General features: G+C 33.6%; 4 protein-coding genes across 6 annotated transcripts in view; 1 reads left to right on the top strand and 3 right to left on the bottom strand.

The window, feature by feature from the left end:
- Positions 1-1,658: 1,658 nt before the first annotated feature.
- Positions 1,659-2,489, bottom strand: Pdrg1 (Pdrg1 prefoldin-like subunit). Of its 2 annotated transcripts, XM_076403769.1 has the most exons (3): positions 2,372-2,489; positions 2,038-2,288; positions 1,659-1,978 (listed from the first exon to the last, which is right to left on the bottom strand). In XM_076403769.1, exons 2-3 carry the CDS (start codon positions 2,276-2,278, stop codon positions 1,812-1,814), a joined length of 408 nt encoding a protein of 135 aa, XP_076259884.1. In that variant the 5' UTR covers positions 2,279-2,288; positions 2,372-2,489; the 3' UTR covers positions 1,659-1,811. The 2 variants fall into 2 exon arrangements, with proteins under 2 accessions (XP_076259884.1, XP_076259882.1); XM_076403767.1 differs by having other exon boundaries at positions 2,038-2,397.
- Positions 2,490-2,569: 80 nt separating this feature from the next.
- Positions 2,570-4,955, top strand: cpa (F-actin-capping protein subunit alpha). Its single transcript, XM_076403763.1, has 4 exons — positions 2,570-2,857; positions 2,916-3,169; positions 3,237-3,507; positions 4,038-4,955. The coding sequence occupies exons 1-4, from the start codon at positions 2,601-2,603 to the stop codon at positions 4,117-4,119; spliced, it is 864 nt and encodes a 287-aa protein (XP_076259878.1). The 5' UTR covers positions 2,570-2,600; the 3' UTR covers positions 4,120-4,955.
- A 1,024-nt stretch (positions 4,956-5,979) lies between these two features.
- Positions 5,980-7,734, bottom strand: LOC143196141 (cyclin-dependent kinase 20). Its single transcript, XM_076403761.1, has 6 exons — positions 7,656-7,734; positions 7,301-7,578; positions 7,037-7,225; positions 6,654-6,890; positions 6,369-6,596; positions 5,980-6,274 (listed from the first exon to the last, which is right to left on the bottom strand). The coding sequence occupies exons 2-6, from the start codon at positions 7,481-7,483 to the stop codon at positions 6,131-6,133; spliced, it is 981 nt and encodes a 326-aa protein (XP_076259876.1). The 5' UTR covers positions 7,484-7,578; positions 7,656-7,734; the 3' UTR covers positions 5,980-6,130.
- Positions 7,735-8,629: 895 nt separating this feature from the next.
- Positions 8,630-16,454, bottom strand: part of FBXO11 (F-box protein 11) — a 13,472-nt gene continuing 5,647 nt past the window's right edge. For both annotated transcript variants that reach the window (XM_076403754.1, XM_076403755.1), the window contains exons 3-9: positions 15,721-15,871; positions 15,447-15,657; positions 14,884-15,061; positions 13,545-13,769; positions 10,899-12,199; positions 10,196-10,395; positions 8,630-10,127 (exon numbers count right to left, since the gene is read on the bottom strand). In XM_076403754.1, coding sequence (XP_076259869.1) covers positions 9,998-10,127; positions 10,196-10,395; positions 10,899-12,199; positions 13,545-13,769; positions 14,884-15,061; positions 15,447-15,657; positions 15,721-15,871 — 2,396 coding nt within the window. In that variant the 3' untranslated portion in view covers positions 8,630-9,997. The remainder of the gene's footprint in view (positions 10,128-10,195; positions 10,396-10,898; positions 12,200-13,544; positions 13,770-14,883; positions 15,062-15,446; positions 15,658-15,720; positions 15,872-16,454) is intronic.

Below are 16,454 nucleotides of genomic sequence, written 5' to 3'. Positions count from 1 at the left end.
AAATAAAAGTTTATAAAGAATGCCTTTTACTCCTGGAATGCCATTTACCTGTGGAAATATACAGAGATAGTGACTCAATTCGGCGAGTCGATTCCAAAAAGTGCAAAAACGGATGAGAATTCTTTAATTGATTATTAAAAGAATTAATTAATTCATTTCTTGCCCCACCAAATATTAAGTGGAGCTAACCACTGCAATTTAAATTTTTGGAACGTGGCCTGATTATTATCCGTATGTAAAGTTGCATAACAATAACATATTACATTTGATAATTAACAGGATGCAGCCCGATAACTTTTAGTTGTATATTTGATATAATATAGAAATTTATTTGTTTTATCATGTCAAAACTATCAGTACTGTCAAGCCAATGCTGTTACTCTTACCTTTCAGAATATAATCCTAATTTTTACATCTAATAAAAATGTATATAAAATTATTAGTTTCCTTATCACAATATAGATTTCGCACATAATTTTTTATATAGAAAAATGTTTCTACTTATTTTGAACGTAATGTCACAACTAATTTATACTCCTGATCTGTCGCCACCTGATTACTATTTACTTTAAACTTTAAAAAAATTTATCTATATAAGATAATTAAAATATTTCATTTAAATATGGTGTAGGAGTAATGTATAATGAATTAAATATAGTTTATAATGTAATGACAATGAAAAAACGCTAAAAGATATAACTTTAATTAAACACTTTTTCTGTGTGAAATACTTTAAAAACTATATGATCTTAAAGTTATTTTTTATTGTGTTTAGTTTATTTTATACACTTTCTACATATTAACACTCTAAGCCAAGACTTCTTCTTCCCTTCATAATATTATTGTGCTTATGAATATGAAAATTATTGATTTGGTTTATTTATTAACTATTTTTTAAAATTATAAATCAAGATTGTTCAACAAGTTTCATATTAACATTATTGAAATGTTAAAATAAGTATTAATAATATTGAGAAACAATTATTATTAGTAAAATTTTGACTAGTGTCGAATTATCTATTTTGAAAATTCATAAAAATAACGGGGAAAATTGGTTTCTTACATACATTTTAAATTATTTTATGGAATATAAAAAGTGGAGCATTCCATAAACGAGACTGATGATATAATGAATCTAGGAAAACCATTGAATGCTAATCAAAATTTAATCAAGATTATGTTGATAGGAAGGTAATTTAGTGGCTGAAACACACAAAAAAGTATTATGCTAAAAGTCTGTCAGTGGGAGCGACATTAGATATTATAACATACTGCATTTATTAGAAACAAGATGTTGAGAACATTAATGGTCTCTGAATGTTGATTGTTCTTTTGGATTTATATTTTAATATCATGCTTCCCGTTAATGAGAAGGTATTGAAGTTGAAAGATAGCATTACATAAATACCAAATATTTCAAATAAAGTTTATAGAGTACACACAATGGAAAGTTCACCTTCCTATTTCAAAGATTGATAATTATATTTCTGAATATGTCTGGAAATGTTAAGTAATTTAATAAAGCCCTAAGATTTATTAAATCTTATTATGAACAAAAGTGTTTTTGTGGGTAATAAATTGTATATATAATCAATAATCCTGATTATAATATATGTAATATCTCAAACCTAATAGCATATATGAGTAACAGAAAAACATTGTATATTTATTTATAATATATATTTAATATTATATCTATTATAATCCCTAAGTTAAAATATATATCTTTTTATATATAATAATAGATACACATTTCATATAAAACCTGGTAGACTTTTATTTAAATATAGAAAAAAACTCTCTACATAACATTAATATGATCCAAAGCCTTTGTGCAATGCTTTAGCTTCAGCTACTGATATTGGTTTAAGTGTGAATCCTTCCAATCTTGGCTCATGCTCTAGGTCTCGAAGTTTGTGCACTTTACTTCTTATCTCTTCATGTAAGTCCTTTAAGGCATCTTCAGCTTTATTTATTTCTAAAATAATATTATATATTAAAGAGACTTTTAAACATCATTTTTAAAACTATAATTACCTCTACGTAAAATAGTTTTACATTCTTCAGTTGGCCTTTGTACATACAATGAACCCAACTCAATCCAACTGTTTCTATCATCGCTTTGTTCTAGTGCCCTTAGAGCTTCCCTAAATTTGTTTTGAGCGTTAGATAACTCTAGCTTCTCATCTTTTAGTGTTAGAATATCCTGGCCGACTGTCTCCACTTCTACTAAATATTTAAAAGACTTTTGTTGATCTATTTCTGGAAAGTTTGCCATTTACCTTTTTCTTAATAGAAAGTAAGGTTAATATAAATTATATGTTAGTATCGTTATTTGAATAATAATAATTTTTTAAATAAATGATCTTACTGGTTATTATTTATAATTTATTCTGAACTATATTTAAATTCATATTTATTTAACATCATATATTTAGGGATAGATCCTCTTTTTTGAATAAATGGACTTTAATTCTACGGAATATTACTTTAACAGTTAGTAACTGCTATTGTGTGTTACGCTTTATAAAGAAGAATTTACGGTTTTCAAAGTGAGTCATCTGTCATAAGTGACATCATTTGACAAACCCAACCTAAACATGGCGTCGGATGAAGTCGAAATTTCGGACCAAGAAAAAGTGCGAATAGTCTCCGATTTCATCCTACACTCTCCACCGGGAGAATTCAATGAGGTATTTAACGATGTGCGGAAACTGTTAAATAATGATGACCTCCTTAAAGAGGGTCCCAGTGCCGCCTTTGCCCAATACAATAAAGACCAGTTGACTCCGGTCAAAATAGAAAATGCCGATCATTTGGTGTCGATTACGGAATACAACGATTTAGGCAATAACAGGTAAAAGTTGTACAGTGAATTTTAACAGTCGGTGGTGATTGTGTCGTGCCTGTTTTAGATTTTTCGACCCACGTTCCAGACAAAGCTTTCGTTATGACCATTTAAGAAAGGAAGCTTCAGATTATCAATCATATACTCCAGATGCCACAGCTGAACCCTGGAGATCCGCGCTGGATAATGAGTTCATACAATATACAAGAAACCACTATAAAGATGGGGTATGTACAGTGGTTGGACGTAGCCAGGGTGGTGCAATTACTCTCACTGCATGTATTGAAGATCATCAATTCCAACCGAAAAATTTTTGGAATGGTTTGTGTTACCTATGTTACCTTATCTGTGTTATCACTCACTGATAATTATTGAAATCTAAATATAGGTAGGTGGCGTAGTCAGTGGTTTGTCACTCTAAATGGATCATCAACTGCTGAATTGAAAGGAGTATTGAAAGTGCAAGTGCACTACTATGAGGAAGGTAATGTACAGTTAGTCAGCACAAAGGAAATTAAGGAAACTGTCAATGTTTCATCTGAAGCCCAAACTGCTAAAGAAATTGTTCAAGCGATAGAGACTGCAGAAAATCTTTATCAAACTGCTATTTCTGAAAACTACCAAACAATGTCTGACACTACATTCAAAGCTCTCAGAAGGTAAGCACTTACTAAGACATTCTAATTAGACTTACCAACGTAGTTTATAATAACATTAATCCACATTACATAAATATACCTCATACATTTACATAAAAATAAGATACTTGTTAATATGATGGGTAAAAAGAATATTGTTATCACATTTATCATTCACTTACTTTTTCAGACTAAGTTGAATTTAATTAACTACTGAAAGTTGGATGTCAAAAAGTTACAGAAGTCATTGTTGACAAATTGAGGAACAGATTGTTCATAAATTCAACAAAAAAATTATTATTTATTTGAATCTTAATGTTGATTATAAGACCAGCTAAACTAGACTTGAAACTAAAAAACTTATTTTATAAAAACAGCCATAAAAAAACTAAGATGTTAAAAGTATAAATTTGGAAAATATCTCTTTCTATTTTTCCCAAAAAGAGCTAGTTGTGATTGAAGGTATTTGTGGGTGTGATATTTAACATCAATCAATCTTAAATTATATTTATCTATTTATAACAGCTTGTAACAACTATTGTTTATTTCAGGTTATTACCAGTTACACGTACAAAGATTGACTGGAACAAAATTGTTTCTTACAGTATTGGCAAAGAACTAAAAACCCAATGATTGAGTGGGAAAAACTAAGATTTAAAAATTTTAAAAAACTAAAAAAGAAGAGAAAAACCTAGATTGGCTTGCCCGAAGTTTGGAGCGCGGAAATCCAAAAACAAGATGACCACAACTGACACTTTTTTTGGACTTCCCCCATCAGTCTCCAGAAAACTATTGTAATAAAAAAATGAAAAAAAAAACACACACAAGTTAATCAGTGATTCAGTTTCGTTTCGCCATCACTAGAGAGTAGGGAATAAAGGACGTTTGGTGCCGTGTGCAAGCGCTTCGACATGCCCCCTCGCTCGTGCAGGGCGTCGCAAAAAGAGTTTATAATTCATTTTGGTAACGCAAAATGTTTCATTTTGGATGGATTGATTTCTTTCGTCGCTCGCTTCAAACGTGCAATATGTATTTATAGATTATGGCGCCCTTACCCTGCCCTCCTCCGCTTTTGTTCTGTTTTCTAATACTATTCCCTTAGTAAATTATATTTTCCTTTATTCTATTAATTTGGTGGTTTACAAACTTATCACTCACTACCTTCCAATCAAACCGATTTTGTTTACCACCACAATTAACTTTGTTTGTATTTTTTTTATATAATTTTTTAACTATCATAGATATATATTTCAAACACACTTTAGTTTTATTTGTTGCATTTAAATGTTGTCGGTCTAGGCCGGTTTCGGCCGACCTGCAAATCAGCTGGAAGTCTAGCCTCCGGTCCGAGACCACCATAGGAAAAATATTTCATATTTCGCTGCGGTGAATCTATATAAAATGATTTATCTTGTTAAAGTCAACGTTGTATGGGTTATTTTTAAAATAAAAACAAGTTGAGTAACATAGTATGCTTTTTATTGGTCTCCCAACTGACAAAGTGTGTGGTGAAACTAAAATTGATACGCAAATCTAATGAATTTGATTATAAAATAGCTTTTTAAAAAAATCAATTATTTGATTTGAGTATTGATCTAATTACTGGAGAAGTGTTAAAAATGATTGTCTAGAAGGTTACAAAGTTTGCCCACCGATTTATTGCAGCTTTTATACTGAAATATATACCCAATGGGTATGTAATACCTCCTTTCTATAGAAAATTACCAAATAGTTGTTCGTGATTGTAGCTCGCTTTGGGTATCTTATAAGTTGCATAAACATGCATCATAATTGTAATGTATGTAAAGAAAGTAAGTTTTGTTTTGTGGATATGTAATAGTTACCTATAATCTATAATATTACTCTTATGACTTAGAAGTAAGTTCATAGTTGATCCATTAGTTTAAACATAAAATTAACAACAGAAAGAAAATAACAGATGGGATTAACTTAAATTAAAAAAGTGCTATTATAGCAATGGGGACTTTAAAAACAATTGTGAAGCTTTTCAGTGTTTTTCTTTCCAGACCACAACCTTTCCCTCATTATCGTCGTACATGATTCACTTTTCATCGGCGATAATCATTTGTTTCAAAAATGTTTCTATTTCGTTTTGTTTTAGAAGGGATTTACAGATTAAATTAAGTCCGATGAATTTTGAGAAAATTGCTCAATGATGTCCTGTAGGTTTGGTTAAGTTCGAATTTAATTTATCTTTATATTTGAAAAATCTTAAACACTATCATCTGAACAAAATCATCTGATATACAGATATTTATTGAAGCACTGTATTGTAATTACAGCTTGCTTTAAATTGCAAAAATATCAGCGTTTAAACTAAGACTATAAGGAAATGTCCAAGAGGGCTAGGACAAATAAATTATGACAGATGGCCATCACGTTGGATGTCCGTCAACTTCTACCACTTGGAATAAAAAGTGCTTCACTGCATTTTCTAAAGGCGGTTCCATCCAATGTATATCCATCAAGGAACCAATAGTGGTCTATGTTATGTGGCTTATTTTTTTAAATAAAAACAAATTTAGTAACATGTCTAATTTATTGATCTCCTAGATGGTAAATGAGAAGTGTTTCAGGACTCATCGCAAGTTTTGAGTAATATTATTAAATAGCAGGTACTGAATCACGTTTTATTAATTTCCTTGAGTATTTCGTCGAATTCTTTAGCGTTAAAAGTCGGTGTATCTTTAACGACGTCATCTGGTGAGGGCATGTTTACTAACTCGGCAGGTTCTGGTTCTTTTGAGAAGAAATTATGTCGTAAAGCCTAGATAATTAATAATTCAGTTACTGAGAGACTGTTTTCGTATACATGTTTATACATGGTTAGTGAGGTATCTGTTAAAAAATTGGAAACATACCTGTTTAGCTGATAGCCGTTGATTACCGTCATACAATAGCAATTTCTTTAATAAATCTAGCGTAGGTCGATCTGCCGATGGTAACATTATGCTCCATCGCTTGCCTGGGCTAGAAATGAATGCTATTTTGTTATAATCGGGCAGTTTTTTCAGATCGGGCCAACTCTCATCGGTAGGCGTACCTAAAGTACTCAAAACTATTGCTAGTTGCTCTATATCCGTTTCACCCTTGAATAAATACATTTTCCTGTCACCTTATCTAACGTTTTTCTATGGATTACTTACTGGAAACAACGGAACTCTGTTGACCATTTCACCAATAATACAACCCACAGACCACATATCTACAGATGGCTTGTAAGTACGTGAGCCATATAATAGTTCAGGCGCTCGATACCATCGAGTGGCTACCTGATGGGAATATAATCTGGATACTTCTGAATTAAATATTCTGGCTAACCCAAAATCGGCTATCTTCAATTCCCTACTAGGTGATATTAATAAATTTGCTGGTTTAATATCCTAGAAGGTATATTTAATTATGATTTCTAGAAGCGAACAAACATTCACAATTTGAATATGATTTTGGTTAAGCTTCTGTTATATCTAATATTTTTTGTTATCTAGAGTCTTTTTTATGCCTTGACATCATTTATCATAATACGTACTCTGTGCATAATGTGATTTTTATGCATAAAATAGATGCCTTTTAGTAACATTCGAGAATAAGATTTTATCCTGGGTAAATTTAAATCAATATTGGAGTTCCTTATTACATCCTGCAGACTACAAGGTAAATATTCCATCACCAACATTACCGAGCTTCCCATGCTCGTTACATCGTATAATTTAACAATCTAAAATAATTACGGTTAATACTTTTTCACTACTACTAATTTTTTTAATTGAAAATAAAACAGTAAACAACTTACATTTTTTGCTTTAAGCGCTCTTAAAGCACATATCTCTCTCAATGTGTTTTTTGGTATGCCTTGATCTGGATTTATTGCTATTTTTTTCAAGGCCACCACTTTGTCTGATCTAAGGTCAAAACCTTTAAAAACTGTTCCATGGGCCCCTTCACCCGCCCTACCCGTTATTTTGTAATTTTCCATATTTTATAAACAAGTCTACATTTGAAATCTTTTGACTTCCTTTGTTTTGTAAGTTGGTTGCCAATGGCAACGACCTTCATTTGTTACACAGATATCTAGATATATATAATTATATAGGTTAACAGCAATACAATCGCTCAATAATGCTGATGAACTTTTTTAAGATACATACCAGTTGTATTGAGACTTAGCAGTTGCACAATAGAGTCGTGCGGAGTAAGACGACACCAACGATACTGTAGAATTAAATGCAATCAATTGAGGGATAGTATATAGGATCCAGTAAAAGTTTTAATGAAATAAAAAGTTCATTGGATCAGTATACATTGAATCCATATTGAGTTGAGGTTTTTCTGTTATTTAGATTAAATTAATACTACTGCCAGACCACCAGGGGTTACTTCATTCCAGTACTTTTGAGACTAATGTTTAAATTAGAAGATAATTTCGAAATTATTTCACTTCACATGCGATGGATATTTTTCTATTTAAAAAATATCACAGCTGAAGCTATAAGGCCACAAACGGTAGATTGAAGGTGTCAAAGACTTAGCCATAAATTATTAAAATCGGATGGATTCCAATCATTTGCAAGCATCGCAGTTTAGGGTGTTCGGACACCAAAGGCGGATAACAATGGCTCGGCAAGTCGGCTATTGCAATTTGATGTCACCAAAACTTGGGAAATCATAGAAATAGTACCACAGAAATTTAGGTAAAAATAGTGCTATTCAGATCAAATCACACTGGTAAACGATCACCTACACCCATTCGGTCATTACTTTAGGAACGAAGTGTTATATATATCGCGTGACTGTTACAACCTTGGTTGTTCAAAGGAACAAGACGATGTATTTATGTCTGATTGAAAGATGTGAGGGATTATTTTATATTGAAATAGGATGCGGTTTAATGAGCCACCACTCCTTTCTGTAAAATTAAAGGTATTTTTTGTTATAAGCCCTTCACACTTATGTTATTATTCCGATCAACTTATAACTTTGATGGAGTTCGAGTTTCGAAAAGAGGGAGGTGCAATTATATAAAATAGTAGCACTGATCATATTCTATCATAATGTTAAAATGGAGAAAGGTTTATAGCTATTCCAAAGATCTTCCTTCGAAACGACCAATAAAACCAAAAACTGCATATTTTCTCCATATATTTTTGTATATAATGTACACAGTACAATACAAGTGCTAGCTATCTACTTAACTACCTGTTCAGTAGATCTATTAAGCTTGACAATTAACCTTAGATCTAAAAAAACTTAAACATTAAAAACTACACCTCCATCAAGTGTTAATTAGAAAAAGGACACTATATTACAAATATTTTACACGCAGTCAATCAGTCATGTCGAAAAATAAACGTTACGAAATCATTTAATACATTGCTCGGGCTACTTTATACATTTTATGAAATGGTAGACGTGTTCATATTAGGGAGAGGGGAGGATTGAGGAGGCGGAGATATAGAACCACGTCATCGTCATTCCAAGTGTACAAAAAAACTGTACGTACTTTCAACGTTAAAGGAGGGGAAAAGGGACAAATTTAAAGCACATCAAAAGTGAAAAGGAAATAAGCAGTTGATGAATATTCTTATTAAGAATCTTTATTGTGTAAGGAGAGTTGTTGAGTACATAGGGTCGAAATTTACACGTTGACAGTACGCGGTTTAGTTTTGTACAATTTTTCCTTACGCTTCTCCTTTTTTTTCGTCTATTATGGCACCTGCTGTACCACCCATAAAAAGCTCTGTATTGCTCTTCGGCTTTAGTACGGTTCATCTTAAATTAATATGTACAAAAACAATTTCATCTCTCACACTCACACAACAATATATATAATTAATTTTTTTTGTTATCCCATACATATTTATATATATAAACACTTCAAATATACTTAGATGTTTGTTTTCGTTTTTATCGAGAAAAATTCAAATACTGATAATTCCTAAATTGGTTTTATTTTAATTTTTAACACGCTTCCATAAATCTCACACTCATGTTCTGGCATTCGTGAAAATTATATACAAAAATAGTTTTTTCCATTAAAGCTATTTTTTCTCTAAACTGTCATAACCTAGAAAAACAGTAAATAAATAGGGTTTTCTTTTGGTAGCGTCTGGACGAGTCCCAATATTTTTCCAGATACGGTCATGTCTGTTGTCTTTCTCCTATCAAGCGGAAGAGTGGACTGATCTGTGGCTGCCTGTATAAGTGTACGAGAGATGGGAGAATAGATGTTGCTGTAAAATTATTGGAACCCCTCGACGAACCTTTTTTTGTTTTCGAATAAATAATGACAAAAAAATAAAATTAATCATACAACAATTAACTTAGTAAAAAATCGGTAGTATAAACTTAAATAGAAAACGGTTCTAACAAGTAACTGATACCCTGCCTTCTTTTCTTACCCTAGGAAGGGAGGGTATCACTTTAAGCAGAGATTCACAAGTTTCTTGGTGTCATGCGAGTCGTATAACGTTCACAAGAGGGCGGGCCCCCCCTAGTTGACCATCAACGTATGTGACTCGATGGGTGCCGCGGAGTCATATAGAGTGTCAGTATCTTGGGTGGGTTCACCTTGAAGCTGACACTGATTGGTTAAGGTACCCGCGCCACAATCACAGAAGAACCTATGGAAGAGAAGCGCAGGAAGTAAATAAAGACGTCAAATGAAGTTTTCAGTTGTTTTTGAGCTTACCTATCATGCCGAATGAACTCAACATCATGACCGGCATGACACGTTTTAATACAGTTGACGCATATGGCGTTTCGATCAGTTGTGTTGCACGTTTGACAGCGATAGAAGTCGTGCATGGGGAACGAGGTATAAGACGAGATCTTGTATAGGCATTGTCCGTTCGCCACAGCTTTTTCCACGGCATCTTGGTTATTAAAGATCTAAAAAAAAAACATGAAACATTTTTAATAAAAATCGAGATTACGTTTTAATTGATGATAATTATATTATAAACCATCATTCAGTTTGGTTTGAAAGATACTTGGGAATGAGGTGACTTATTAAATATTATTACAAAATTATAAATAGATAAATTATCATTACTATCTTTTTAATAACACAGGACAATGTTTAATAGATTTTTATTTACATCTAAAAAACTTTAAATTTTGCTCTAGTCCAAGCCAAACTTTGTCTCCCAGATATATTGTTCAGACTGTTAAGAGGCATTGTTTCAGCATAAGTAGTACCACGCCATCTTTCAAAAAAAAATTTTTTTTAGTAACAGTCTAAAATAAACCAAAAATGTCCCCACTTTAAGAATTGAGTCATAAAAATAACTGTCTTTATAGTTATTTATAGTTTAATTAAGCTTTAGAAGAGCTTAAACTTGTCCGATTAAATAAGGAATATAAGTGGAATTAAGTAAAGAGTAAAATATTACCTTGTTCCCACGCACAATTGGCTGGACTCCACTAGCTAAACAAAGACCTCCAAACCGATTATTGAAGATCTGGTTAAATTCTAGCGTTGCTGTGGCATTGTTGGTGATCTCCACTCCTGCCGCTAGTCCGTCGAAGATCCTGTTTCGCCTCAAGATCGGATGACTTTGTGTTGATATGAGCACGCCAGCTTGCGCATTCCTGAATATGTCATTCTCTTCCAGCACTCCCTTACCACCATTAAATATACATATGCCGCCGTCGCGACCATCGAAAATCTTGTTCCTCTTTAATGTAGGATTAGAGTCGGTCTTGATCCATACACCCGCCATCGCGTTATCGAATATCTCATTTTGTTCGAGCAGACCAAGACCACCGTTATACACCAGTACACCGCCATTTTGTCCACCCCAAATCTTATTGCCTCGTATCACTGGATTACTGCCAGTCCGTATTTGGACCCCCGAGTAAAGGTGATTGAAGATATCGTTGTCCTCCAGTTTGCCGTGCCCATTATCATAGAAGTAGACCCCGACTTGCTTGCCTGAATGGATTCGATTCCGACGCAGTACCGGGGTACTGCCCGTGGTAATCCACACGCCCGCCAACGTATTTGCGTACACCTCGTTTTCCTCGATAAGACCTTGTCCCTTCTCATGTACATAAATGCCGCCATGTTGCCCGTGATGAATCTTGTTGTGACGCACTATGGGGTCGCTGTTGGTGCGAATTTGTATACCGGCGAGCGCGTTCCCGTATATATTATTATGCTCTATCAGACCTCGCCCTTCGCCAAAAATATACACGCCCCCCTGGTGCCCGTTGTATATCTCGTTCCTCCGGATGGTCGGGTTGCTATTGGAGGTGATCCAGACTCCGGCGAAATTATTAGAATGGATTTTGTTGTCAATAAACTGACCTAAACCATTCTCGTGAACGTAGATTCCGCCGGTTTGTCCGTGATGAATCTCGCAGTAGACTACCGTAGGATTGGCGCCCGCCTTCACTTCAAAGCCGGCGATGCGATTGTTGTGGATGTCGTTGGCTTCGAAGTAGCCCAAACCGTTGTCGAAGGTGAATATGCCAACGTCGCGGCCATGATGGATGTGGTTGCGGCGCATGATCGGATTGGCGAAATTTTTCACCCATATGCCGGCCAGAGCGTTGCGGCTGATCTCGTTGTCTTCGTAAGTGCCCTGGGCGTAGTCGGTCACGTACAAGCCTACGTTCTCGCAGTCACTGATGTCACAGTGTCGAATAACCGGGTTGGCTCCTACGCCGCTCACGCAAACTGCTGCTCCTACTGCAATAAGAAACAAGTAATCAAAAATTCAAGTTCGATACATATAACTCTAATAACAACAAAACTATCAATAAATATATTTAATTTTTTCCTTGAATAATTTAATCTATTATGAAATATTAAACTGAAACAAAGTTGAACCTTAGTCGGCACACTATAAAGCAGTTTCGAATTATTTATACAATCAGATTAGATACCAAAAGAAGCTTGATACTTGCGCTTCACATTAATTAACAGGGCAATTTTAATGGGCGGAGTTTCTAATCCTTCGATGGTGATTTGAAAGCCAGTATTGCCAAATAGACTCAAGGAAGGCCTGCGGTGGGACTGCCAATAAAAAAAAGTTCAATTTTTCGCGCAGAAATCTTTGGGGTTCTAGAGTTCAAAAGAGAACAATTACCGATTATTCATGAAAAATAAATTCAATTAAAATCAGCAAGAATTCAGAAATTACGAAAGCGATGGTAAAATAGTGGGATGCTTTCTCGTCAACACATCTATGAAACAAAATATCTTTAAAATGACTGATAGCACTATTGCCAAACATAAAGTGTAAATATCTATTGTTTAAAAGTTTGTACAGAATCTAGCGCCATCCTATTAGTATTAATAATTGATCGTCGTCGAACTGAGGTCTAATAAGGAACACAAAACATTACTTGGCATGTTTATATCACATCATATATCACAGAAAAAGGTTCTATAAACGCACTGATTTAGCACTAACAATGTCATTTTCATTTTACAAAAAATAGAAGGATCAAAAATGATTCCTCCAGGACAACTTCCCTACTACCAACTTTGGGATTATAGAACTCCAAATTCGACAATACTGTAGACCATGTAACCTGTAAGATATATATAACTTAGGTCCAAAAGACAGAAAAAAGACAAGACTAATTTTCAAAGGTATGAGAAAGTCAGAGGTTATAGGGAGCTATACCTAGAGTATAATCTAAAAAAATTAAAAATAAACCAACTCTAGGATGTTGGAACAGTTAGACTGTACTCCTTAAGTTTTTGAATTGCGTAAGTTACTGAATTATTTCGATGAAAATATATTTCTTTTATATACTGGCTCATTTTTAAAATGTTTGCATATATTTAAAACCCCTTTTATACTAAAAAAAATTAACTATCTCTTTCTTGTCCTATTTCTGAACATGAACTATATTAATTTTGAATCATGGTGGCAGACTCCACGTTAAACAACACACCCTTCAAATAAATATAGGCTAACAGCTAGTAATTGATAAATAATTTTAATAGATCACTATCATTGTTAGCCATTATAAGTTAAAACCAAAGATGATTAAGAGATTTAGAACTTTATATAATTACTTACCAACCGATGTGCTTCTAATTACGCAATGATCAATAGTAGGACTGCAATTCTCTCCAACTTCTAAACAGTAATGTTTATGATGAGGTACTGTGGACGTAACATCAGGCGAAAACTTTAACGTTAAATGCCCGGCATAAGCGTTCTTAGCTCCCTCTACAAACATAACTGTGGACTCGGATTCACGCTCCAATATCACGGATTCGGCAACATTACCAGGTGCTGCTCCTAGAAATTTCATGAAGGATTGGCAGGATATGTAAAATTTTAGATAAAAATAGAATAATGATGCTTTATCTTTCAGAATATTTTATAAAACACTGAAATCGGAAGAGGATGGGTTTTGTTTTATGCCATAATATAAAAATATTTTTTTATTATATTTAGTGTTTCGTGTTTTATCGTATAATGCTAGTATATACTTTGAAATTATTGTTGGCTGGCCTAGATTAACTCTCTTAAACCAGTTTTATAGTACTTTTTCGTTGTTTATCGCTCTTTTTCACAAACAACTTGACAGATATTTTCTTTAAGCGCGCAGAACTGTTTGAAGGTCGTTGGAGTAACCTTGGTCCTTAACATAGATTAAATACGATAACCAGTTCGTTCCCAAAGACGATTTAAGATATGAGGCATATGATTTAAGGTACAAAACTTGTGTAAAAGACCAATGTGAAGCAATGTGATCGATATGACTATAGCGCAATTTATTTATTATAACTATTGCCGTTTTCATGTTGAGGACAACTTGCGATTTTGTAAGATATCAAAATTTCTTCCTAATTTGAACTACTGACAATTAAATACTGGTGAACATTGCGTGGGATATCTCAAAATTAAAACTTCAAGCAGGCGGTGAACTTAGAAAAATTACAAGAAACTCATGTAACGTAAACGTCCTCTTTGGGCGTTCCTAGATCTACATTGTCAGTCATAATGAAAGACACACTGTGGTCCCAACTAGTGTTGAATCCAAGGAATAATTTTTAGCTACTGGGTAATTTAGCAAATGAAATAAAATGTTGTATTTTTAAGGAATGTTTTCCAAAGCCACCGCTAAACATTTAAGATCTAATTAAAATGGGTGATTGATAAAATTCGTAAGCATTATTTTATTTGATATTTTCAAGAAAAGAGGGTAATTAATGCATTCCATAGTAACGAAAAGCGAATTAATATAAAGAATAAACATATTTTTAAAATTCGATATTGTATTGTACTTAAACACGTTAGACGATAAACGATCAAAAGTTTTTTTAAAAAAGCACCCCAGATCTCAAATCGAGATTGCGTTCCAAGGTAATAACAATGTAACTCCTACATATTAAAATGGCCAACTTACCTATCAAGGATATATCCGAATCAATAACGAGAAATTCTCCACGATACGTCCCCGCATGTAGAAAAATCAAAGCACCCTGGGATGTGTTTTCGCTAGTGGCATGGGCATTACAGGGCCCTGTCACTGAGCCTGTTGTACTGTTAGTACCGCTTCGTTCGTCTGCATAGTCAAGAGCTCCCTGGAATATTGAAAGATTCTCAATATATTATATTGATGATAGCTAATACAGGGTGTCCCTATCATTTAATAGAGGGTGTCCATAATTGGATTGCAACAACGATTAATGCGGGTATGACAACAGAGAGTGGGGAGGGATCTTGATTGACAAGCCCAATTTGAGCACGATGGATATTTTAATAAATTTTTCAGTTAGAGGAATGTGTAAGAATAGATAAAAAAAAATACATTGAACAAATATAGAAAAAAAGTTACTGAGATTAAAAACGTTTAATGTAAAAAAATAAAAATATTTAAAATACGGAAATTTAAGCTTGTACTGTATATACTTGAAGATACTAGATAAAATCCATATTAAACAATATAAACATATTTAGTATTCTTACCTGTACTGTATTAAAGTAAACTAAATTCCTGCCCTTAAAATTAAGTTCTTGGTAACCAGGACGCACGTGAATACCCCTGTACAGCTGCCTAAACGACTCCTTCCATGGATTGGCCAGGTCCGATTCCTCGGGACTGACGAATTCAAATCGGCAAGGGGCCGGATTGAACAAGGGTAAATCATATTCGTAGACGATCTGGTAGAGACGCTTCCTGTGGACAGAAAAATGACTCGTAGTAAGGGTCGTGGAGATAGACTCGCATGTCCGTTCTTACCACAGTTCCGTGTCGTTGGCAATTACTTGGAATCGTTTACAGACCTGGCTAACGCGACACAAGTCTTGTTCCAACAAGTAACTAAAAATGGTGAGCAATACTTCGTCAGGAAGTTCGTACTGAAGGTAGTGCGCTGCCGTATTGGTGCAAGCTAAAAAAAATATGCCAATTAATTATGATGAATGCAGTTTTTTGTCATTTGTTTTTGTCAGTCAAAAATAAATCTTTATTGTAAAGAGGAGGGATATAATAAGTGCCTACAAACGTCATCATTCTGTAAATAATTTTTTATTGATTTAATCATGCCTTCTGTTTATAAATTGGTGCAGTTCATAAAAAAACTCGCATCATCGACAAATAGGTTCTGCTACTCTACATGATTACAGTAGACTAGCAATCTTGGTAGCCCTGTCAAGATATATTGAAGTGTAGTACCAACCGCATTATGTATATACTTTCTAGCTAATTCTTATTAAAATAGTCTCTGAAAATAAGCCCTGAGGAAGTCAGAAATATGAAACGAAAGAAACGTTACTAACAATTAATGTATGCATTTACAAATACTACGTATTCACTAGAAGTTTTCTGTGGATCGACTCTTTTGATATCCCATTCACTAGCCCACCTAGACATTTCTCTAGCGATCGTCTCTTATTTTTGCCAAATTCTTATTATCGGTTATTTCTAAATAAATTCTAAGGAGAAATTGATGTTTTTACTATATTTAAACGTTA

The sequence above is a fragment of the Rhynchophorus ferrugineus genome, unplaced genomic scaffold (assembly GCF_030347505.1).
Source record: "Rhynchophorus ferrugineus isolate W39M unplaced genomic scaffold, kcgeb_rfMv2 rfM4, whole genome shotgun sequence".
Lineage (NCBI taxonomy): Eukaryota > Metazoa > Arthropoda > Insecta > Coleoptera > Curculionidae > Rhynchophorus > Rhynchophorus ferrugineus.
This window is presented reverse-complemented; position numbering and strand designations above follow the sequence as displayed.

What these genes read in the sequence shown, in the direction of transcription:
- Pdrg1 (XM_076403769.1), bottom strand. Translation starts at nt 2,278, where the DNA reads ATGGCAAACTTTCCAGAAATAGATCAACAAAAGTCTTTTAAATATTTA. An exon ending in TAAAACTATTTTACGTAGAG is followed by an intron (nt 1,979 to 2,037) that starts GTAATTATAGTT and finishes ATATTATTTTAG; the next exon opens with AAATAAATAAAGCTGAAGAT.
- cpa (XM_076403763.1), top strand. Translation starts at nt 2,601, where the DNA reads ATGGCGTCGGATGAAGTCGAAATTTCGGACCAAGAAAAAGTGCGAATA. An exon ending in ACCGAAAAATTTTTGGAATG is followed by an intron (nt 3,170 to 3,236) that starts GTTTGTGTTACC and finishes ATCTAAATATAG; the next exon opens with GTAGGTGGCGTAGTCAGTGG. An exon ending in ACATTCAAAGCTCTCAGAAG is followed by an intron (nt 3,508 to 4,037) that starts GTAAGCACTTAC and finishes TGTTTATTTCAG; the next exon opens with GTTATTACCAGTTACACGTA.
- LOC143196141 (XM_076403761.1), bottom strand. Translation starts at nt 7,483, where the DNA reads ATGGAAAATTACAAAATAACGGGTAGGGCGGGTGAAGGGGCCCATGGA. An exon ending in GAGCGCTTAAAGCAAAAAAT is followed by an intron (nt 7,226 to 7,300) that starts GTAAGTTGTTTA and finishes TAATTATTTTAG; the next exon opens with ATTGTTAAATTATACGATGT. An exon ending in AACGGCTATCAGCTAAACAG is followed by an intron (nt 6,275 to 6,368) that starts GTATGTTTCCAA and finishes TTAATTATCTAG; the next exon opens with GCTTTACGACATAATTTCTT.